Here is a 21041-nt window from a genome sequence, read left to right on the forward strand (position 1 = left end):
GTCTCTCGTCCAATCAGAAACAGCTAAATAATTCGCTAGAACCCAATTGTTTTATAATGATATGTTCAGCATGTGGGAACCATGTGTCAGGGAATTTATAAAACGGCTATTAAATATAAATGCACACAAGGCAATGCTTAACTAAACGTGGCAGCATATTTAATAGTTATGCGTACAATAGCATGGTACATTGACAAAGTGGGTAGTGATTAATAAAAAACACCCATATTGAATGGCCATTGGCCAAGATGAACCAGGGCTGGGTCTCCTGATAAAGGTGTCTCTTAGCGTTTTACAAACACTTGAAAGGTACACCTTACTACAGTTGTTTACTTTTCTACACGTGGTTACCAAATCACCTATTAGGATTTCCCCTGAGAGAAACCTTCCTACGTATTCCTTAAGAGGCTGAATCCATGTTTCTGGCATCAATTATTGACATTCATGTAGGTTGGAGCATGTGTGAGAGGTGTATGATAGGCATGACTCAGGTTGGAGCACAGGCGATCATTATTAGAAAGAACATCAACATAAAATGCTGTGCAAGTCAAAATTTTAAAAGTTCCCAAATTAGGCAATTTGGCTGTAGGCTAGATGTTACTTATAGATTTGTATGTGCAAGGAATTAAAAATGAACGGCTAATTCATTTATACCAATGATTTTCCTTTTTATTGAATGAAGCACAAAATGTAATTGCAACACATATCTTGGTCTTACATCTCAGTCCGTAGACACTAACACAACATCTTTAGGCTCTAAAATTTTTGTTTGATCTGAAAACGTTAAAAAAAAGGTATAGCTAAAAGTGGTCCAGTCCAACCTTATGAAAGTATCTCTTAGAGAAGGTATACTTAGCTAAGGACGTTCTGGGGAACACCTCAAACCGTTAAGGTAGCTTACAGCTTAAGGTATGACTTACGACTGACGTAAGTAGAGTCAGCGGTAGTTTTCAGAAGCTTTTATCTCATTGTTATGCCCATCTGAGAATGCACATTCTATCTTTAAAGCATCCCAATATCAGTCATTTTGGAGCAAGCTCTACATACACATTAAATGACTGTGCCATGATGACAATAAATGTGAAGCTGGACATAAAACTATTACAAAGCTAACCACAGAGCATCTTTTATTATGAATACCCCCCATACAAAATTAACAAAATTAGCAGCTTTTAGTTTTCAGATCTGAATTGCCATTCACATGTGAAAGACTTAGGCTTAGGAACAGCAAACTCCAGCTGTTATGCTTCTTACAACTGAAAGTCCATCATATTGCACATTGTGTTCAGGAACACCCGGTATGATTCACCACACACTCTGGATAAGAGTATTCTCTTTGCTCTGGCAGTTCCCAGTTATTACACATCTTAAACCTGAAAGTCCCTACATTGTATAATTCAAGTTCAGGCGGTTCCTCCAAATGATACAGACAAGCCATGGAAGCTTTAAGGGCTCTTGCTATTGTCTTGGTTCAGACAAGTCCCTCTGCTCTCTGTCTGTTCCCTGCACCACAAAAATGTCGATCTTTGGGTTGTGTCCACGCTGTGGACTATCCAGGGCCATGGGGGACGAGGCTTGCTGTCCCCTCCGCCTTCCCAATATGCGTGGACTGGGAAGGCTGTGGAGTGAGCTCCTGGAGCCCTGGCGGGACAGCTGGAAGGACAGCTGCCGCTTCTTCATGCTGTCCCCCTTTGTGCTCCAGCGAAACTTGCGAGGCCCCATGCTTGTGGGGCTGTAGCAGGCTGGCGTGTATGCTCCTGGGGCCTCCTCGCCAGGTTGTCCCTCTACCTGAGCCTCAGGCTTCGGGGCCTGAGTTTTTGGAAAGTGAAAGCCATCTGAAAGTGATGTTGTCGTAGTTGCGCTGTTGGCATGGTTACCGGTCAAGGGAGGTGCACTGATGACCACCTGGGGCACAGCAGTGAAGGGCGGGGACCGGACCTCTGTATCTGGGGAGGGGGGGTTACTATTGACCTCTTGAAGGGTAGCCAGTGTATCCAGAGGATGGGGGTGAGGGTGGGGGTGTGGACCTGGATGGGAGGGTTTGGGTGGCATGGGGGTGTCTTCGGGCCCCCCTGGGTAGACACGGTGGTCCGGCGCGAAGGGGAAGAAGCTGGGGATTTCACTGCTGTGGCGCTTGAGGGCGGGGCGCGCGCTCGAAAGGTCGGGGGGCTCCTGCACGCTCAGCAGGCGACGGACGCGACCCAGCACCGACTCCTGCCGCCGGGGTTCATGGGCCATATTGGCCTCCTCTGGCTGGAGGATCTCAGACAGCCTGAAGCAAAAGAGAAAAGACAGACAGCACCTTAAATACGAGTTAGTTTACTAGTTTATTGCATTAAAAAGGGGTAAAATGTTAAGAAAATGGTAAAAACGGTTTTGTGATCTATGTGCTTGTCTACAATACATTATTGTGTCTACAAATGTGTCTGTATTTGTTTGCGAATGTGTCATTGTGTGTGTGTGTCCTCACCCCAGGTCTGTGGTAGAGCCAAGGAAGGAGGCGATGCAGTAGTCAGCGGAGGCAACGGTGTACGGCGGCCTCACTTCAGCCTCATTCCAGTACATGTCTTTAGTCAGGCTGGGAAGGTTCATGTGCATCTCATCCACGGCCATTAGAGATACCTGATTCATACACACACACACACACACACACACACACACACACACACACACACACACACACATATATACAAGTACGCACACATACGTAGAAACATGCTAATTGGTTAGCATGTGTGAAAAGTAGAAGTAGCAATAATCACTGAAGTAGCAATAATCACTGAAGATTGAAGCACTGGTGCCAACCTGTAGGTTTCTGTCAATGCACCAGTTGGCCTCAAAGTCATCGTCGTCCTCTCCAAAAGGATTGATGAGCTGCTCTGCCACCTAGAGGCCAGTCAGAGAAATTAATTAAATATTCCTGAGAAGCATTCAGGTGTCATTCAATATTTGATGTGAGGCGGCTCTTCTTCTCCACATTCTCCTGTCTCTCATACAGGCACACACATTCTCTCTCACACACACAAACACACACATACACTTTTCAACATCTTTCCTTCGGGATTTAGCCACAAAACCATTTCTAGTACACTGCATGGGAAATATTTAATGTCATACCAGCACCTGCTCTGTATATTTCCAAAAAGCCTTTAAATATGTACAGGGTAGATTGAAGTGTTTCCCTTCCCTCCCCTGTCCTATTCTAAGTGAACGGGGAACATATCCTTTGCCTCTAGTGACAGGATTGTGGAAACTAGACTGTCTGTCACCCTATATTAAGTAAGACATGTAAGGAGAGCATTGACAACAACGATACATGAGGAATTAAAGTTCAAACCTTCAGCCAGCCAGAGTAGAAGAAGAACTGAAGCAGGGTGAAGATAGGCACGTAGAGGTCAAGGTCATGACCTGGGTAGCCCTGCTTAGGGTCGAGGAACTGACGTCCAATAAGGCAGGCCACGAAGAACGTATACACAGCTAATGTCACAACCTGGAGAGAGAGAGAGAGAGAGATAACATCGTGAATTGACATGGACCAGTGGAAATATTTGCTCCATATAATGAAGAATATTATGTTAAAGTATAAGTCAGGTCCCAGACGTCTAAGTATTGTACAAAAAGATAACATATTCTTGGCTAAGGTTTTCACTAGTATCATCAATAGAAAGTCTTTGTTTTTTTTTATTTCCATGTTTGATTTGTACACAGAGCCCCTTTTCAGCTTTATTTAAAATGATGGTTAATACAAATTATTTTAAATGTTGTTTGCCTCTTAGACATTATTCAGTATCTTTTCACACTTCAGAGAGCCCATTTCCTTCCATGTCGACTCCTTAAGGTGCCAGTATGGTACTCAGACTCCGTTACGGATGGGCGGGCCGCCGGATAGGACGGATTAATTAGCATTTCTGTTGCCTTTATGGTTCTCTGAAGGCTGGGGGTGCTGAAAACAATTCACCGCCAGAACAGTAGGTGGAGAAGCGTTTTTTTGTCGAAAACACGTTGCGTCTTTGTAAGTTAGAAATCGTCGTTGTTTATCTCCCACCTCTCATCACACGTGTGACCCTCCTACCAGCTGTCACTAGTCAGACGATAAGTGCAGCAGGTGTAGTCACATGATATTATATTCAAGAGTGTGTTTAATGCTATATAACCACCTGAAAGGGCAAACTTATCTCTATCATGGTAGGTATTATTTGTGGGGAAAATAGTAGCACTCTATAACAAAATGATATGCTTTTCTTATATACAATATTAAAACTATTAAAAAATGATTCCCTGAAATGAATACGTTCTTATTTTCTTTGGTATTTTTGTCATATTCAGATTTGCAATGATGATTGCTGGGTAATATGTATGTTGTGGTCCAATGTCAAGTCTCTATTTTATCATGTGACGAGACGATGGTAGGCTATAGCTAGTTTAGGCACAGCATCTGAACGTCAAGACCGACAAGCTGACAGTGTTGTACAAGTTCACACCTCTCATGAACCAGTTCAAAGTTCAGTTCAAACAAGTAAACATGAATAGTTCACGTTCATAGTTCACCATTTAAATTCTGAACCAGTTCATAGTTCAGTTCAGTTCATAGTTTTAGAGTGGAAAGTGAAAATGAAAGACTTCACTTGTTTTTTATAGAAAACTTTATCCATCACTACCCTTTGCCTTAAACTAAACTTCATGTGTATCAATTACTAAAATAATAATATTTTTTTTATTATTATTGCAACCACCCTGTCAATTTCCCCCTACCACAGCTTTTCTCGAAGTGTGGGGAGAGCTCAACTGGTGGGTCGCAGAGACGTGACAGGTGGGGGCAAATGGAGATGAGCAGGAGATTTTCCTGTTGCAATGTCTTCCTTTATAGACAGTATCGATAATATACCCCCATCGCACTAAACAACCACACTCAAACAAAGAAATATTGTATTGTTAGAAACAATAGCAGGGCAGAGCACACGGATAATCCATAATCAGCATCTTGGCAAATTGAGAGACTGCAGCCTGCGCGATAAAGCATTCCATATTTAAAACATCTTAATAAGTAGTAAAGTCAACTTGTCTGCTTCACATGATGGAGAAGTTCGTTTATTGACACATATTTTAAGGACGGCCACAGCGCTTTAAAACGAAGTGTTTATAAGTTACATTATTCAAAGGTGGAAGGTTGGTCAGTAATCAGTCTAGAGAGATAACTGAACAAAACTCTACTCCCTTGCCTCACGGGTGCAATACCATATGCCGTTTAATCATATTTGATAGAATGAAGGACAAATGAGTTGGGAATAATATCACCGAGTTTGAAAGGTATTGGTCCGGTAATAGCCGCGTGACAGCTGTGTGTTTTAAGCAAATACAATGTGTGTGCGCCGAGTTGCGTAGAGGCCGAGAGCGGTATTGCAGAAAAATTATAACTCGCAGCATATTGAAAAAAAGAACTCTATTTTTTGGAGCTGTGAACTTAGTTCTAAATTTTGAATTATAAACTATGAACTGAACTAGTTCATTCTAAAATTTGTGAACTATGAACTGAACTAGTTCATGTAGAAAGTGAACTTTCCCAACACTGGAACATGTTTGCTTCATATAATGCAGAAGTTCGTTTTTGAGAGTAAATTAAATCACTTTGTGCACTTAACGTTTAAAAAAAAAAAAAAAAACTGTCATCTGGACAGTTTAAAACGACACTTAATGAGGGGAAATGTACTGTATGGAGATATTTCTGTCTGAAGACTTCATAGTCGATGTGGATTCTAATGAGGCTGTTTGATATGTCCAATGTAAGAAGTGTGAAGCTTTAATGAAATATGATTGATGCCATCTTCTTTCTCCACAACAACATGGATTAAACCTAGATGGTTGGACTATGTAGATAGTTTTATAACGAATGTGGCCATGTACTTAGCCTACATTTTTCAAGAAAAAAACTGATCTTCAATGGTAAGACTTGTTTTATTCGTGCCTCTTCTGGTGTAGCATATAACGTGAGTTTTATTTAGGCATATACAGATGCCTAGCATGTGTAATGTGTAGGCCATTTCATTCCGATCTTGCAATGTGAATAATTTTATTTCAATATGCTTATCTCCCTCTTGTGCGCGCTTGTGAGTTTAACGGGGCTTGTTTGTGTGAGCGACTAAATATTTTACTTGCTGTCGGGCGTTTTTTGAGAATAAAATAACTTCACATTTAGGATAACAGCCTTCTTCCTGTTGCGGGAATTTGTTTGTATCCTAGCTGTCACAACGTGATTACAGGCGGCAAATGCATCATAAAGCAAGTTTAAAAGAAATTAACTGTATGGAGATAGGCTATTTCTGTCAGATGGCATCATAGTCGATGCAGATTCTAATGAGGCTGTTGGATATGTCCCATGATATGATATGAATGAATATGGACAAAATATTTTAATTGCTGTCTGCTCCTGCCGGGCTCTGGCACCTACTCTGTCAGATGCTGGCGCTCATGTGGGTTTTAAATATGGTGGTATTGTGATATATAGGGAATGAAACAGGAAACAGTCGCAGTCTTTAGTGTCCAGCTCTACCGCTGCAGAATTGGCAGTCATTCGCGCATCTTTGTAATCTTTTAGCGATGTGTTATAGAGGTGAGGATATTTCCGGACCTCTTCCGCAATGCGCTCTTCGATGTTCGTGATCATAGACATATATATGTCTATGTTCGTGATCTCCATCTTCTTAAGTTTTTTTGTGGATTTTAAACATGGCGGTATTGTGATATATAGGGAATGAAACAGGAAACGCGAGGTCCAGAAATCTGAGATTCCGGAAATGATGTCGTTTGGAAATTATGTCGTAGCGGACCAATCACGGCCAAGGGGTATCCGTCGCTGTACAGCACGGCATGACGGATCGACAGGAATTTCAACAGTGCACGGGAGAGCTCTCCGAGGGCCCCGGAGACGACGGAGAGGGCGTTCCTGGGCGTTCCTTCTATGTGTAGGCCCTTCCCATGTGTCCGTAATCGTGAAGTACGGAGTACCATATAACGGCCCTTAGTCTAAATATGTGTGCTCAATTAATTGAATCTCACATCATGAATCACATTTAACAACTGCACTAAACTGTTATGATGTACGCTATCAGGTACAGGGATTTATAAAAACTCTTTGAGGATAGCGCAACAGACATTGTTGCGGCGACAACTGAATGTCGCCGAGAGGCTAAGTAAGGGAGATTCACTTGAGTGACGCGCTACCAACAATCACAGTGTCCGCTCTGGAGGTTACGATTTCTTCTGTTTATTGGTTAGGCAGATAAAACATCTTCATCGGACAGGATGGCAGATAGAAAGTGCAAGTGCTTCTGTGCAAAGTGACGATAATAAATATACATAAAATACATCCAGTAAGCGTTTAGTTAGTCCATAAAATTCCACATCACAGTTCCAATAGTCAGCCTATTGAGCGGTCAACAAAAACTGTGCTCTCCCTACTCACCCCCTCGCCATACTACCACAGGTGCCCAGGTGCATATATTCATTCATGATTCCCGATGCCAATACCCACGTGACTTGCATACACACCCACCAGATACCAAAATAAAAGCAACAAAGCACAGACTAATTTAACCATGGCATATGGCCGCTATAGACATGAATAAAGCACATCTAAATTCTTTAACGCCCCTAACCACACCTACCTACATATAGCTTATAACATACAGTCAACAAGCTACTCATCCTCTTCCTCTACTTTGAACCAGTTTGTAAGTACACAAGTAAATGACTACATGTTGTTTTTGCTTCATCAATCCATCTTTAGATCCAGAACATGTATGTGTGTGTGTGTGTGTGTGTGTAACCATGGCAATGTAACTAACACCCAGGAAGCACTACTCATTAACCTGATGATCTGAACACAGTGTTGCTCACAGTAATGACCACCAGTTTGCTACCTGTCTACCTCTAGGGTCCTCAATTAGAACAATCCAGCCTGTTCCGGAGGCAGATAAGTAGGAGGGAGCAAGGATTAGGAGTTTGGAGACAGAGTATGTGTGCAAGTGTGATTGTGTAAATGTGTACGTTTGTACGTGTGTGACTGTGTTTATGTGTGTGACTGTGTGTGTGTGTGTGTGTGTGTGTGTGTGTGTGTGTGTGTGTGTGTGTGTGTGTGTGTGTGCGTGTGTATTTGGGTGTCATCGACTCACCTGGGTATAGACAAGTGGGATCCCCACCCAGTCATAGCCAAACAGAGTAGAGCACCAGGTCCTGAACTTGTTCATCTCCTGTTTACACACACAGACACACACACACACACACACACAGACACACAGACACACACACACACAGACACAGACACAGACACAGACACACACACACACACACACACACACACACACACACACACACACACACACACACACACATGCACCCACACCCAAAGCATTGCATTAAACTGCCAAGCTATTCATATTCTTATGCAATTTTACAAGGGAGACATTGGCAGTGTAACATGATCCTTTCCTTGCTGGTCTGTTTGGTGTGTTCATGCTTAATATTAGTCACTATGTTTATATGTTAACATATTAGGCAATATGTTAATAAGTTAATATATTAGTCATGCAGAGAATTTATTCTGGTGGTTGCTCCCTGACTCTTTAACTGCTCCCACACAAAATGTCTCCTAGGGGCAGATGGACCCCGCTGTTTTCTATGTGTGTGTATCAGATAGCACGTGGGTGCCCTTCCTCAAGGTCATGGTTATGGCTCTGAGGACAGGCAGCTGTCCAACTTTCCAAAAAGACAGGCTGTTGCTCGTATATCAAAATGTGATGGGAAAGGATTATAGTGTATGTGTGTCTGTGTCTCTATATTGTGTTTCTGAGTTTCTGTGTGTTCGTGTGTGTGTTTGTGTGTGTGTATGCGCGCGTGTGTGTGTGACTGAGTGTGTGTGCACATGCATGTCTGTATGTGTGTGTATGTTTATGTGTCCAACTTACACTAAGGATGTGCTGGAGGTCCACACTGTCCGTGATGCGTCCCTCTTTGTGGGCTCTGGAGGCCAGGTTCGTGAACCACACCACAGGGATCCAGTACTTCAGGTGTGGAGACTTAAGGTTCTCAAACAACTTCTTCTCCTCTGCAGTCATAAAGCCTGACATGACACAAAACACAGGCAGAAGGTGCCATCATTTAATGACTCTTAATTCATAATTACAGTCCTTTTTACCCAGATAGTTCCCATATCTTTCTCTGCTCTAGTTTTCTAAGCCTGAGTCAGTTAAAGTTCAGTCAGTCAGGTCTTATGGCTTGTGTCTAGAATAACCAATATTCTTCTGGTACATTCCAGGGTGATTATTCTTAGGAGAGTGAATGAGGTGCCAGTTTGTTTAAAAGCCTTTAGAAGATCATTATTTTACCAGAGAGCAATCCATGACATCACTACAATCACTCAACAGATAATCAGACTGCCAGGGAATCCTGAAAGATGAGGAAGATATACAAACACTTTGCAATGGAGACACTTGGCTACACACCCAGAGGTGTTCAATACCAACTTCTTAGAAATCAGTGCTGCTTAAACTGAGGTAATGGTGGAGTTATTTATTTGACGTCATTCTCACCATAGTAATTAGACAGCTGGAAGCCAGGAGTAATATGAGTATAAGTTATTATGGAAATGACATTAAGACACTAAGGCAAGTTCAGTTTGTAATAGTGTGTACTTCCCATATGAAGATGTTGCTGTTTCTGAGACTGTCTCAAGTTTCTACAAGGTGGACGATCCACTGATCAATTCACATGCATCTGTAAGGTATACATTGGATCATCAACCGTGACACACTAGCCTCTTCAACCATGACACCAAGGTCTCTTCCATTTAAGACCAGGGTTGGTCATGAGTTATCTTTACCCCTCAGCGTATATCATAATCACATAGGTATTGTCACCTTACTGCCCAGCACCCTGTGTCCTGTCATGTAGGCTCCTACTCACACCATGGCGGTGAGAGACATTGTCTGTGTGAGCCGATATCAGGCCAGAAAGCCTCTTTACTGCCGGCTGTGGAGGTCAGACCCATAAATTGTTGGACACTGACATAGGGGGGAGCACTTGCTTGGCCCACTGAGGAGAGTATGAGAGTAACACTCAGGTTACATGCCCCCAACATGAGATTGTAGTGGGGCAACCTAACATTCGGACAGACATAGATATAGACAGACTTGTCTCTTTGAAGTTGAATGTGAATGAGGGATAGAGACCAAGAGAGGGATAGAGACCAAGAGAAGGGAGAGGAGAAAGAACAGTGAAGGCTGTGTGGGTGTGTGGGATGATATGGATAGAATGAGGAAAAAGAGAGGAGACTGACAAAAAGACAGAGAGAAAGGACTAGGAGAGTCTCTGGCTGTTGTGGAATGACGTCCTACATCCACTTTTCCTTGACCTCGATGGAAAACGTCCTGAGGTCAAGGAAAGATGTCAAGGAGAATTCATAAGGACTTAGGAAAAGACAGCAGCGGTGCTAAGAGAATCCGAGTGCACTTACACTAGGCAACGTAATTATGCGACGGCGGATGTTTCTGATGTGGCTCATGTTGTTGCTGCTGCAAGGATTTGTGGGACGGCATTATCTCCTTTCCTTTCATAAAGGATGGTCCAGTGTACCCTATGCTAAAGGAGATAAGAAAGGAAGCATTGAAGCTCCTTTCCTTCAGCTTTTAGAGAATTCAACTAGCTCTTATCATTGTTACGGGTAATTTCACTTAGTTGAAAAAACCCTTCCCAAGCAGAAAAAAACGATTTAATCGCAGCCTTCTATGTGTTGCCTATGTATGTGTGTGTCTGCGTGTGTGTGTGTATGCATGTGTGTGTGAGTAACAATACGTTCATGTGAATGGAAGTGTGTGTGTGTGTTCACGATGCAGCAGTACTAGAGTCACACAGTGTACAGAGATCCCATTAACCACAGCAGCACTGAAATCGAAGCAACGAATAGGGATCTAACTAACTAATTAATGGGACCTCAACCAAAGGAAGTGGATTATAGTCAATGCTGCTTTAATTGAGGAAGTATTGAGGGCTTTGACTGGGCATGGCAAAACAGTTCGAAGGAAAAGCACATAGTGGGAGATAGGAATCTAACTGTGAAGAGCCGGCATGTAGTATGATAGCAATATGAGCAGAGTGTTTTAACATTCTTAACTTACATTATTAACTTAACTTGTTATTATAGTACACCATTATTAAATTATAATAATCCACAACTTTTTTCAAATGTTCACTGATTTCAAAGTCTCCATGTCTCTCTGTACCACTTTCCTTTTTCTGAGTAGTAGCAGTATTGGCTGCTTTCAGGTTTGACTGATCGAATCACTTTGCTTAATAGGGCAGAACCTTTCTTCTGGATGAGTAGGCCTACCTTGTGGAGATTTGTTTTAGTACTGAATCACTCTGCATTATCTGCCATGCGATTTATAATTATCTATATGTACATGCTTACCTACCTGTGTGCATATGTGCCTTATCGGGCGTGCTTGTGTGTGTATACCCGTCTATGACAGTTGTGCTTGTGCCATTTATCTAGAGGTGTGTACTTGTATAATACAACTATGTGTGCATCTAGGTCTAGGTGGTTGAAACAGAGTATGAAACTAGTGAATTTTGGGGAAACAAATTGAGAGTTAAAAATTATGTGATTAACCTTCAACAGATTCAAAGTATCACATACTACTGTATTCAAGCATTGCATGAGCATGCTCCTTTAAAATGGCTGTAGAAAACTACTGAAATTTTCACCTAGGGTAAATGTGTTGACAATAGTTATGAACATAAACAGTATTCCATTCTTCTGGCTCGGCAATACACAAACAAACCCAAGATTGAATCAAATATTATTGCTGTAAGGTTAATCCTCACCAACACCTTTTCCAAGAACATCTGCAAGTGAATACACTTCATTGGCAAGTGTGACATATCCAGATAAATGGAACAACCAATAATGCACCAACTAGGCCTAATATCCTACAAGCGAATTTGACTAAAATCCTTACATCTAGCCAGCTGGTTTTATTTCTGGCAAATATCAAGAGTTCAAATAAAGAGTATCTCCCCAAACACTATTCAGTTGGTAAAGCCTGTAAACTCTATTCAAAGGCAATAGATAGCAGTAGCCAACGACTGGGAAAAACCTGTTCTCTTGCTAGCTGATGCTAGCAAGCTAACTCGTTCACAAACCAGTGCTGCTACTGTTCTCTCCTGTGCTTTCTAGTTTCCCATTGGTTGAAAAAAGCATGCGAAATATCCAGTATACTCTAAGTTCTGTCTCTTTAAATGTTGAATCCAGGACAGATGTAAAATTAGCAGTCTAGTTTAAAAAACTAACATTAGCTAACCAAAACTAAAAGGCCAGTTTCTTTTAGGCAGCAGTTGAATCAGCAGTTTCAAGATTTGAAAAAAAAAACAATGGCTCTCGTGCCAGTCCCACCAAGGTACTTGTGTACAAGACTGGGTTTTATGATACAAAGTTAAGTCAGGTGTTTGTCTATCTTTACGCTTAAACTGAACTTTTTCTTCATAGCTTACAGAACACAATGCAAGGATCCTGTCGACCACATGAATGTTTGCTGAAAACAAGGACATCATTATCATTTATCGCTGTCCAACCTAACATAACTAGCACTTACAGGGACCCACAAAATGTCAGTTGACCAATAACAAAAACAGACTAGAGATGCATTTCTGCAAGAAAATGAGAATGTGAATGCGCTGCAGCAGCCGGCTGTTTTACATGGATACTAACACTTCGCCCTATGAAAGAAAGGTTTGACTCTATAATAAATAACATCTAACAAGGCACAGGGCAGTGATTCTCTAACACCAATGACACACTGACACTCTGGTAGCATTTTGCTGATTCTTTATTTTCTTTTGTTTTGTGGGCAATTTTGGACGAAAGCATCCACTAAATACCATAACCATTTTCGTCCTTTGTGTCTCAAGACCAGCTGACATTAGTTAAATAATACATGCATTTTATGAATGCTTGAAGGCTATCTGTTGCTGTAGAACATATAGAACAACACAATCTACAGCGTGTAAAATAAGTATTGAACACGTCACCTTTTTTCTCAGTAAATATATTTCCAAAGGTGCTATTGACATGACATTTTCACCAGATGTTGGTAACAACCCAAGTAATCCATATATGCAAAACAAATACGTTCAGAAATGAAGTTATGTGTAATAATGTGAAATGACACAGGGAAAATGTACACATAAAGAAAGGGAGGTGCAAAAAAAGGCATTGAAAGCCAAGACAACAGCTGAAATCGATCAGTAATTAGAACGCAATCCGGCACCTTGTCAGTGCGAAATTAATATCAGCTGGTTCAGTCCCAACTGATGGCCTATAAAAAGGTGTCTCATTACCAAGGTGTCTCATTACCAAGGTGTCACACAAGAAACATCTCATGATGGGTAAAAGCAAAGAGCTCGCTCAAGACCTTCACAACCTTAATGTTGCAAAACATACTGATGGCATTGGTTACAGACGCATTTCTAAACTTCTAAATGTTCCAGTTAGCACTGTTGGGGCCATAACCCGGTAGTAGAAAGAACATAATTTAATTTCAAGTAATGCAATCAACCGCCAACCGCCACACCATGATGTTCCCACCTCCAAACTGGTGTTTTTAGGGTGATGTGTTTGTCCTCCAAACATGGTGTGTATTATGGCATCCAAATGCCATTAAATGTTGCTCTCATCTGACCAGACTATATTCTCCCAGTATTTCACAGGTTTGTCCAAATGTTGTGCAGAAAACTTTAAACAAGCTTCAACATGCTTTTTCTTCAACAATGGAGTTTTGCCTGGTGAGCGTGCATACAGGCCATGGCGGTTGAGTGCATTACTTAGTTTATGGTGACATCATGTTTCATGTCAATAGCATCTTTGGAAATATGGTGAATATGTGTGTATTCTGTAGATAAATGAAAATGATAGCAATGTAATTACAGGGCAACAGTGTGCCAGTTGAATAGAGTTGACATGTGAGCGGACTAACATTGCTGTAATTAACAGCATAGCAAATTCAAAACTGATTTGGGCTCAACTCCCTTTGCTCTCTCACAATTTTAACTCAAGAAAATGTGAAGTGTGATTACTGAGCAGTAGTAGATCACTATTCAGCACGGATAAGACATGGGAATGAAAGCACAGACCCATTTTGATAGCCAACTCACACCGCCAGACCTGCAAAAATATGCGTTGATTACCCACCGAACCTGACCCGACCGGCAAACTGCTAACTTTAATTATAACTAACGTGATGGCATACATACCATGGAGTAGGCTCGTGTAAACTAGACAAAGTAGTGCCTCAATGATCACTTAGTGCAGATTTTAATCCTCATGGGCCTATTAACAGTCAAGACATGTGACAGGACCTGCACCCTCTGGAATGTATGTGTGTGTTAGAGAGAGAGAGAGAGAGACAGAGAGCGTGGGAGAAGAGAATGCATTGAAATTCGGAACAAGGCTGTCTCTTTCTATATTTATAACTTAGTCAGAAGGCTGTACTGTAGCTTTGTAGACCCGACCCACCGGAACTGACCCACACTACACTAAAATCTATCTATTTGCCAGAGGGGGCACTGTTTGTGCAGTTTACTTTGTACATTTGTCTGTGCAATACGCAGCACCACAGGCAAGTAATCAAATGTAACTGACCCACGCAGTTTCAATTCATGTATGGCTTTTGCTTCATCTGCATAAATGGACGAGCCACCCCTGGTGTGCATGTTCATGCTCGTGTATGTGTGTGTGTATGTAGGCCTTCCTTCTTCCTGCACATGTTTGTGAGTATAGTTGCCTGCTACATGTTTTTTGTGTTTGTGTGTGTGTATGTGTACCTGCTTCCTAAACGTGTGTTTACTTGCATCTTAGATGTGTGTGTGTGTGTGTCTGCATGCAAGTGTATGTGTGTACACTCAACCTGTGTCCCACAGCCGTGTGTGTGTGTGTGTGTGTGTGTGTGTGTGTGTGTGTGTGTGCACGTGCGTACATACCTGCCTCCACCACGTGGTCGAGGGTGGGGAAGCGCTTGCAGACGGCTGTGCTGACAGAGCGGAAGATGAGCAGTGAGGTGAGGTTGACGTAGCGCATCAGTGTCCGCCGCAGCAGGCGGCCCTGCTCGTCACGGCCCTGGACGCAGCTGGAGATCAGGAACATCAGGCGGTCCGGCCACGGAAGGTTCTGGAACTGGTTCCACCAACGGTTCACCACCAGAGTCACATAGAACCCTGAATAATAATAATAAACTTTATTTGTATAGCACCTTTCATACAAAACAATGCAGCTCAAAGTGCTTAACAGCAAAGGAATTACGTGAAGAGAAATGACATGCACAGTGATCCACATAGAAATAGACATAAGATAAACATGGAACATAAAACATCAACATACATAAAGTGCATAAACATAAATAAATAAATAAAGTTAACATAGAAACATAAAGATAAAGACAGGGATAGAGTGCAAAGATAGAATACATAAATTGCATAACATAAGACAGAAAATGAATGAAACTGCAGATATATAGTTTATCTATCTCCTTAATATCACATTTTATCGTTGAAGCTCGTTAAAGGCTAAGGTGAAGTGATACGTTTTTAGCTTTCTTTTTTAAATGTTTAGCGAGCGAGCTTCCCTGATATCTAAAGGCAGTGTGTTCCATAGCTTTGGGGCGTAATTGAGAAAGGCTGCATCCCCGATTTTCTTATGGCTGTTGCTGGGAACCTCCAATAAACCAGCATTAGATGATCGCAGTGTTCGTGAGGGCAAGTATTTGATAAGGGAGTTTGCAATGTACATTGGGACTTGCCCATTGAGGGCTTTGTATCTAAGGAGAAGGTCCTTAAAATCAATTCTAAATGTTACTGGAAGCCAGTGCAGAGCAGCTAAAACTGGACTAATGTGCTCTCTCCTCATGGTTCTGGTTAATAGCCGAGCTGCAGAATTTTGAATGAGCTGAAGTCTCTCAGTTTTTTTTTTGGGAGGCCAGTTAGAATTGCATTACAATAATCGAGCCGGCTTGAAATAAAGGCATGAATCAGTTTTTCAGCATCATTTTGATTTATAAATGGTAGTACTTTAGCAATGTTTATAAGGTGGAAAAACAATGTTTTCGTCACCTTGTTAATGTGGGACTTGAAGTTTAGATCTGAATCAAGGATAACACCAAGACTTGTAACCTTAGATTTAATCCAGGGAGTTAGTTTCCCCAGATTATCAAACAGCATTTCTCTTTTGCTTTTAGGGCCGACTAGTAGGATCTCAGTTTTGTCCTCGTTTAACTTTAAGAAATTATTGCTCGTCCACTTATTTATCGCTAAAAGACAAGTAGTAATAGAGTTTATAGCTGCAGCATAATTTGGTTCAGCAGAGATGTACAGTTGCGTGTCATCTGCATAACTATGGAAACATATTGTGTTCTCTAATGATGTCCCCAAGTGGCAGCATGTATAATGAGAATAATAATGGACCAGGGCAGCTCCCTTGTGCAACCCCAAAGCAGATGTCATGTTTCTTAGACACATGATCTCCAAGCCTGACGTAGAACTTTCTCCCTTTGATGTATGTTCTAAACCAGTTTAAACACAGAGTCATAAAGTCCAACTAACTTTTCAAGACGATTGATTAGGATGTCATGGTCCTAATCTTTTCAAGTATTTTACTAATGAATGGAAGATTTGATATCGGCATATAGCTGGTCAGTGCATTACCATCTGAAGAACAGCCTGAGAATGTTAGAGAGTGATCACACTGGAAATAAGGAAGCAGGAGCAGACAAGCATATTAATATGATCATAGTAATTATATGACTACAAGCTCTATCTGGTTGCTAAGTGATGATTCATTTCTGCTGTTTGATTGTCAACGGCCTTGCTATCATTTCAGAAATCCAGCACTATGAAGAATCTTACCAATTTGATTAGTCAAAGTGCCTGAAATGTTACTAGTATCTGCTAACCTGACAGTGATGGCATAGCATTATTCACTGTAAGTTGAACCGAGTGTCAGCTCTGTGCTCCCATAGGGTTAGTATAACATTAGCAGTGTCACCGAATCCGCTGCCAAACAGCAATCAATAGAAAATGTACCACTTCCACAGCTACTAGCACTGGTCATTGGGATTGGCCCCTTATGGTTAAACTGATGGCTCTAATTTGCCATTCAGCAGCATTTATGGAAGAGAATGTCTATAACTGTTATCCATGCCAACAACGAATACAATTCAAATGCCTGTTATATGTAGGTGTGTGCTACTATGGATAAAAGGTGAGAGGAAAACTGAAATTGGGGTATGATGTGCTGTAATGACGTAAGAACCCGTCATACAAAGGTACCAATTATGAAGTATGACAAAGCCATTATAGGTATCTCAGAGCCAAGCCAACAGGACCATGTTGTTCTTTAATCCATATTTTATTACCTAATTTATTGCTTTACTGCATATACATAGTGCATGCACTGTGGCTTATTTAACCACTAAACTACCTCAGCTTTAGACCCCCCATCTGTTCTCTTTCTCTGTCTCTGTGTCTCTCTCGCTTTCTCTCTCCCTCTCTCTGTCTCTCTCTCTCTCTCCCTTGTACAAACACACACATGCACACACACTATATTTCTCCCCAGTTTCCCAAAACACTTCTTCTCTTATAGCTATCAAACATACGTGGCCACCAGAAACTGCATATGACGGAATCCAGCATATGACATGAACTGGCCAATCCAATCGGATGTTCTGTTGCCAAGTTATGAGATCTTGAGGGATTGGTATTTATATTGCGAGAACATAAAGGTCAGTGACCTTTGTTGTGTGGTTCAACATCTATTTAAAGTGCCATCTTAGTTGCTATGCTGGACTACATCACCATGTTGGCTAACATTATCTTAGCTTAATACTTAATACTTAATGAAAACCTGTGTCAGGTTGTCATCTGTCTATAACAAACTGACATGCTAATGGCCTAATCAGTGCTAAAATACTGGCGATACAAGAAAAAGGGTTCAAATAAAGTGAGTTATGTGGACTAGCTTGGTTAGTAATTGGGATAAACTAAGTATGATTCTACTCTCCATGAATGACTGCATGCTTTACAGTCCTGGTTTGGACTTTCCTAAATCCTAACATTGAGTGACTCACTGTTCTGTATTGGATTTGTCTATGATAAATGGACTCAGGGCAATGTAAGAATACACACTAGGATGTCAGTCATTTGAAAGATAAGATATGATCAAATTACACATTTGTATATGTAACCTGTGTGGACTGCAGTTATATATTTCCCTGTAATGTTATGTAAGTAGTGTAATTACAATTATCTGTAATCAGTTAGTATCCATATAATGTTTGTTCAGTATTCCAGAACAAACATTGCTCCTACGAAAGATCTAAAGAGAGATCTGTACGTTCTGAGAACTAAGAATCAAAGACCCAAATAGCTCAGTTCACAGGTTTGTCATTTACAGTCAACCTGTCTCTTAAAAGGCTCAGAATGGAGTTATACTGTGGTGCTGTGATGTCTGGCATGCACAAGGAACATTGGGACACATGGGACATTGATTTAAAGGCACAGTCCACGATTCTGGCGAAATGTTGAGCTAAACAGCCAATCAATTTACACCCCACCCTTCCGTGCTTCTGAGGCAATGTGCTGGCTGTAATTGTGTATTGTGTATTTATTTTCCATTGCATTTATTTAAGTGCACACACAGAACTGACAGCTAGGACCGTGAAGGGAGTAATTCGCCGAATGCATTGGATTAGAACTGCACCACTAAGGCTCTGACAACAACCCAAAGTTCCCACACCCGAGCTCATCCGGGAACAGATCAGAGATGCATTTCCAGAAAGCGTACTCATGTGCAATCACCATGGTAACCAGGAGAACGTGATCTAAATGAAAGTGTCCATAACGATAGTTACACCCTCCTACAACAGACCTGGCCCTGTCCTGGCTCTGTCCTGGCCCTGTCCTGGCCCTGTTCTGGCCCTGTCTCAGCCTACTGCAGCCGTGTCAGTGCCGTCTCAGCACCTCTCCACACTCGGCTTCTATGCGGACCGCTTCTCTACCAGTAAACCGAGAGCAGTTATTCCCTTGCAAGAGTAGACAGCTGTACTTACCAAGGACAAAAGTGACCGGTATCTGCTCAGCATATTTATCACAGTATATGGACACCTTTTCAAAGTAACGCTTCTGAGGGTCGGTCAGGACAAGCCTAGGGATGAACAAAGTATTTTACTAGTCATTCTGATTTCTCGTGCATTCTTTGGAAGGACTATACATTTTTGAAGGTTTTAAAATATCCATTGCTATCATGCAACTGCATGACAGCCCACTACATAGCTATGTACACATGCTACATATTACTTTATTAACTACCTCTCCTACCACTCCTACTCTTACCACTACTACTGATGTTGGTGCTACTGCTTCTGCTACTACTCCTAAAACCACTATTATTACACTGCCTATGCTTCATTTGCATAGTTTAGTCCAGTCATATTCCTATCTTTAGTCAGAAATTCAATTTTATATTATTATTTTTAGGAATCCATTAAAAAAAAAGATGTTGTTACTTGTTAGCAAAACACACCAGAGTTTCAGGTTGAACCATGTTAATGTATTACATGTATATGTGTCTTTTTCAAATTCAGTTCAGTGATGCAACCACATGTGTGTAATAAACGCAATAATAAACATATAAAGCAATGAAGCCATATTAAGCTATACACTATATCAACATAATATCAATGCAACATCATTACATCACAATAACAAAAGAAAAAGAAAGCCATTGTCCCGTCTCTCACAGCTCCCAATAGAAATTTTGTGAATCAGAAAGTTATCTTTGATGGCAGCTTTTAGTTCAGTCAGCCATTACTAGTCTTGCACTAGTCTAGTCAAGGTCATTAGAACAGGCTCTGATTAGCAACTGCACAAATCACAAAACAAGAGCTGGTAACTACCATTCAAGTTGTTTTATTTATCTCTATCTATAATTTTCATTCTGATGATGAAGATGATAATGATGATGATGATGATTATTAGCATTAGTATTATGAAGAAATGTTACCGCAATTACCTGTATACGACACTTAAAATGGTATATAAAATTGCAAACACGAAGAACTCCCGATACAGCAACTTGTAAATGCTGCCCCTCCATCGCAGTAAAAGTCTATGAAAGCCAAAAAACGTAGCATTGGCGACCTTACTGGAGTAGGTAACAGTCATCTTCAGTCAGCAGCACAGCAGACAGTTTGCCGTAACGCAAAAGTTTACATCCTGTTCTCCAGTGCTTCTCTCCCACTGTGGCGCCTGAAGACAATGGTAAATTCCAAAGATGTTTCCCGTATACTTATATTTTGACAAATGTTCAGCACAAGCACACAAACAGTGAATCCAAACGAACGACTTTCTGAAAACTCAGCAGACATGTGCGGCAAAAGGTGTAGTCGACTCCGAAGAACAGGTGCAGCTCTCAGGAATCAAGGGTCGCTCAGCTCATAGATGCATTCTACTCGTGAGCGTCCCTTTCGAGAGTGAGTCGTACGCGTCAGGCTGAGCGCGATGACACAGGTTACTGAATTTAGAGGGGTGCTTGGTGCCAAGAGCCAGGAGTGCCAATGTCTGTCAAAAATACTCAAACATCTGCTGACACTGCCCTGACATCACGTAGCCTATCATATTGCAAAGGAAACCAATTTATTTTTACCAGCATCCTCGTGGATTACTTAGATCGATTAGAACTTTACCGGGAGACTTTTTTTATGAGTGCTATAAATAGCACTAAAACGGTATTTAAAGCAGCATTACGGAGTTCTGTTCCAAAACTACTAAGCTAACTATCTAAAAGGCATGCAAAAACCTTGCGAACACCACCAACAGCCCAGCTGACACTGATAGAAGCTTGCCAACACACTAACTGATGTCTTTTGGCAGTATAGCTGCCAATGTCATGCATGTGAAAGCTTTTCTTCCATTTTTGCATTTGGAATTACCATCATCCTAAATGT

At 41.3% G+C, this 21041-nt stretch overlaps 1 protein-coding gene across 3 annotated transcripts; it reads right to left on the reverse strand.

Moving 5' to 3' along the window:
• Window positions 1–518: 518 nt before the first annotated feature.
• LOC105892414 (bestrophin-3) lies at window positions 519–21031 on the reverse strand. Of its 3 annotated transcripts, none has more exons than XM_012818664.3 (9): window positions 20108–21031; window positions 19146–19240; window positions 15028–15261; window positions 8961–9115; window positions 8169–8246; window positions 3338–3490; window positions 2806–2886; window positions 2471–2622; window positions 519–2272 (listed from the first exon to the last, which is right to left on the reverse strand). In XM_012818664.3, the coding sequence occupies exons 1-9, from the start codon at window positions 20257–20259 to the stop codon at window positions 1459–1461; spliced, it is 1914 nt and encodes a 637-aa protein (XP_012674118.1). In that variant the 5' UTR covers window positions 20260–21031; the 3' UTR covers window positions 519–1458. The 3 variants fall into 3 exon arrangements, with proteins under 3 accessions (XP_012674118.1, XP_012674141.1, XP_012674133.1); XM_012818687.3 differs by having other exon boundaries at window positions 20241–20367; XM_012818679.3 differs by lacking the exon at window positions 19146–19240 and having other exon boundaries at window positions 20108–20166.
• Window positions 21032–21041: the final 10 nt, after the last annotated feature.

This window comes from Clupea harengus, chromosome 21 (genome assembly GCF_900700415.2).
Source record: "Clupea harengus chromosome 21, Ch_v2.0.2, whole genome shotgun sequence".
Taxonomy (NCBI): domain Eukaryota; kingdom Metazoa; phylum Chordata; class Actinopteri; order Clupeiformes; family Clupeidae; genus Clupea; species Clupea harengus.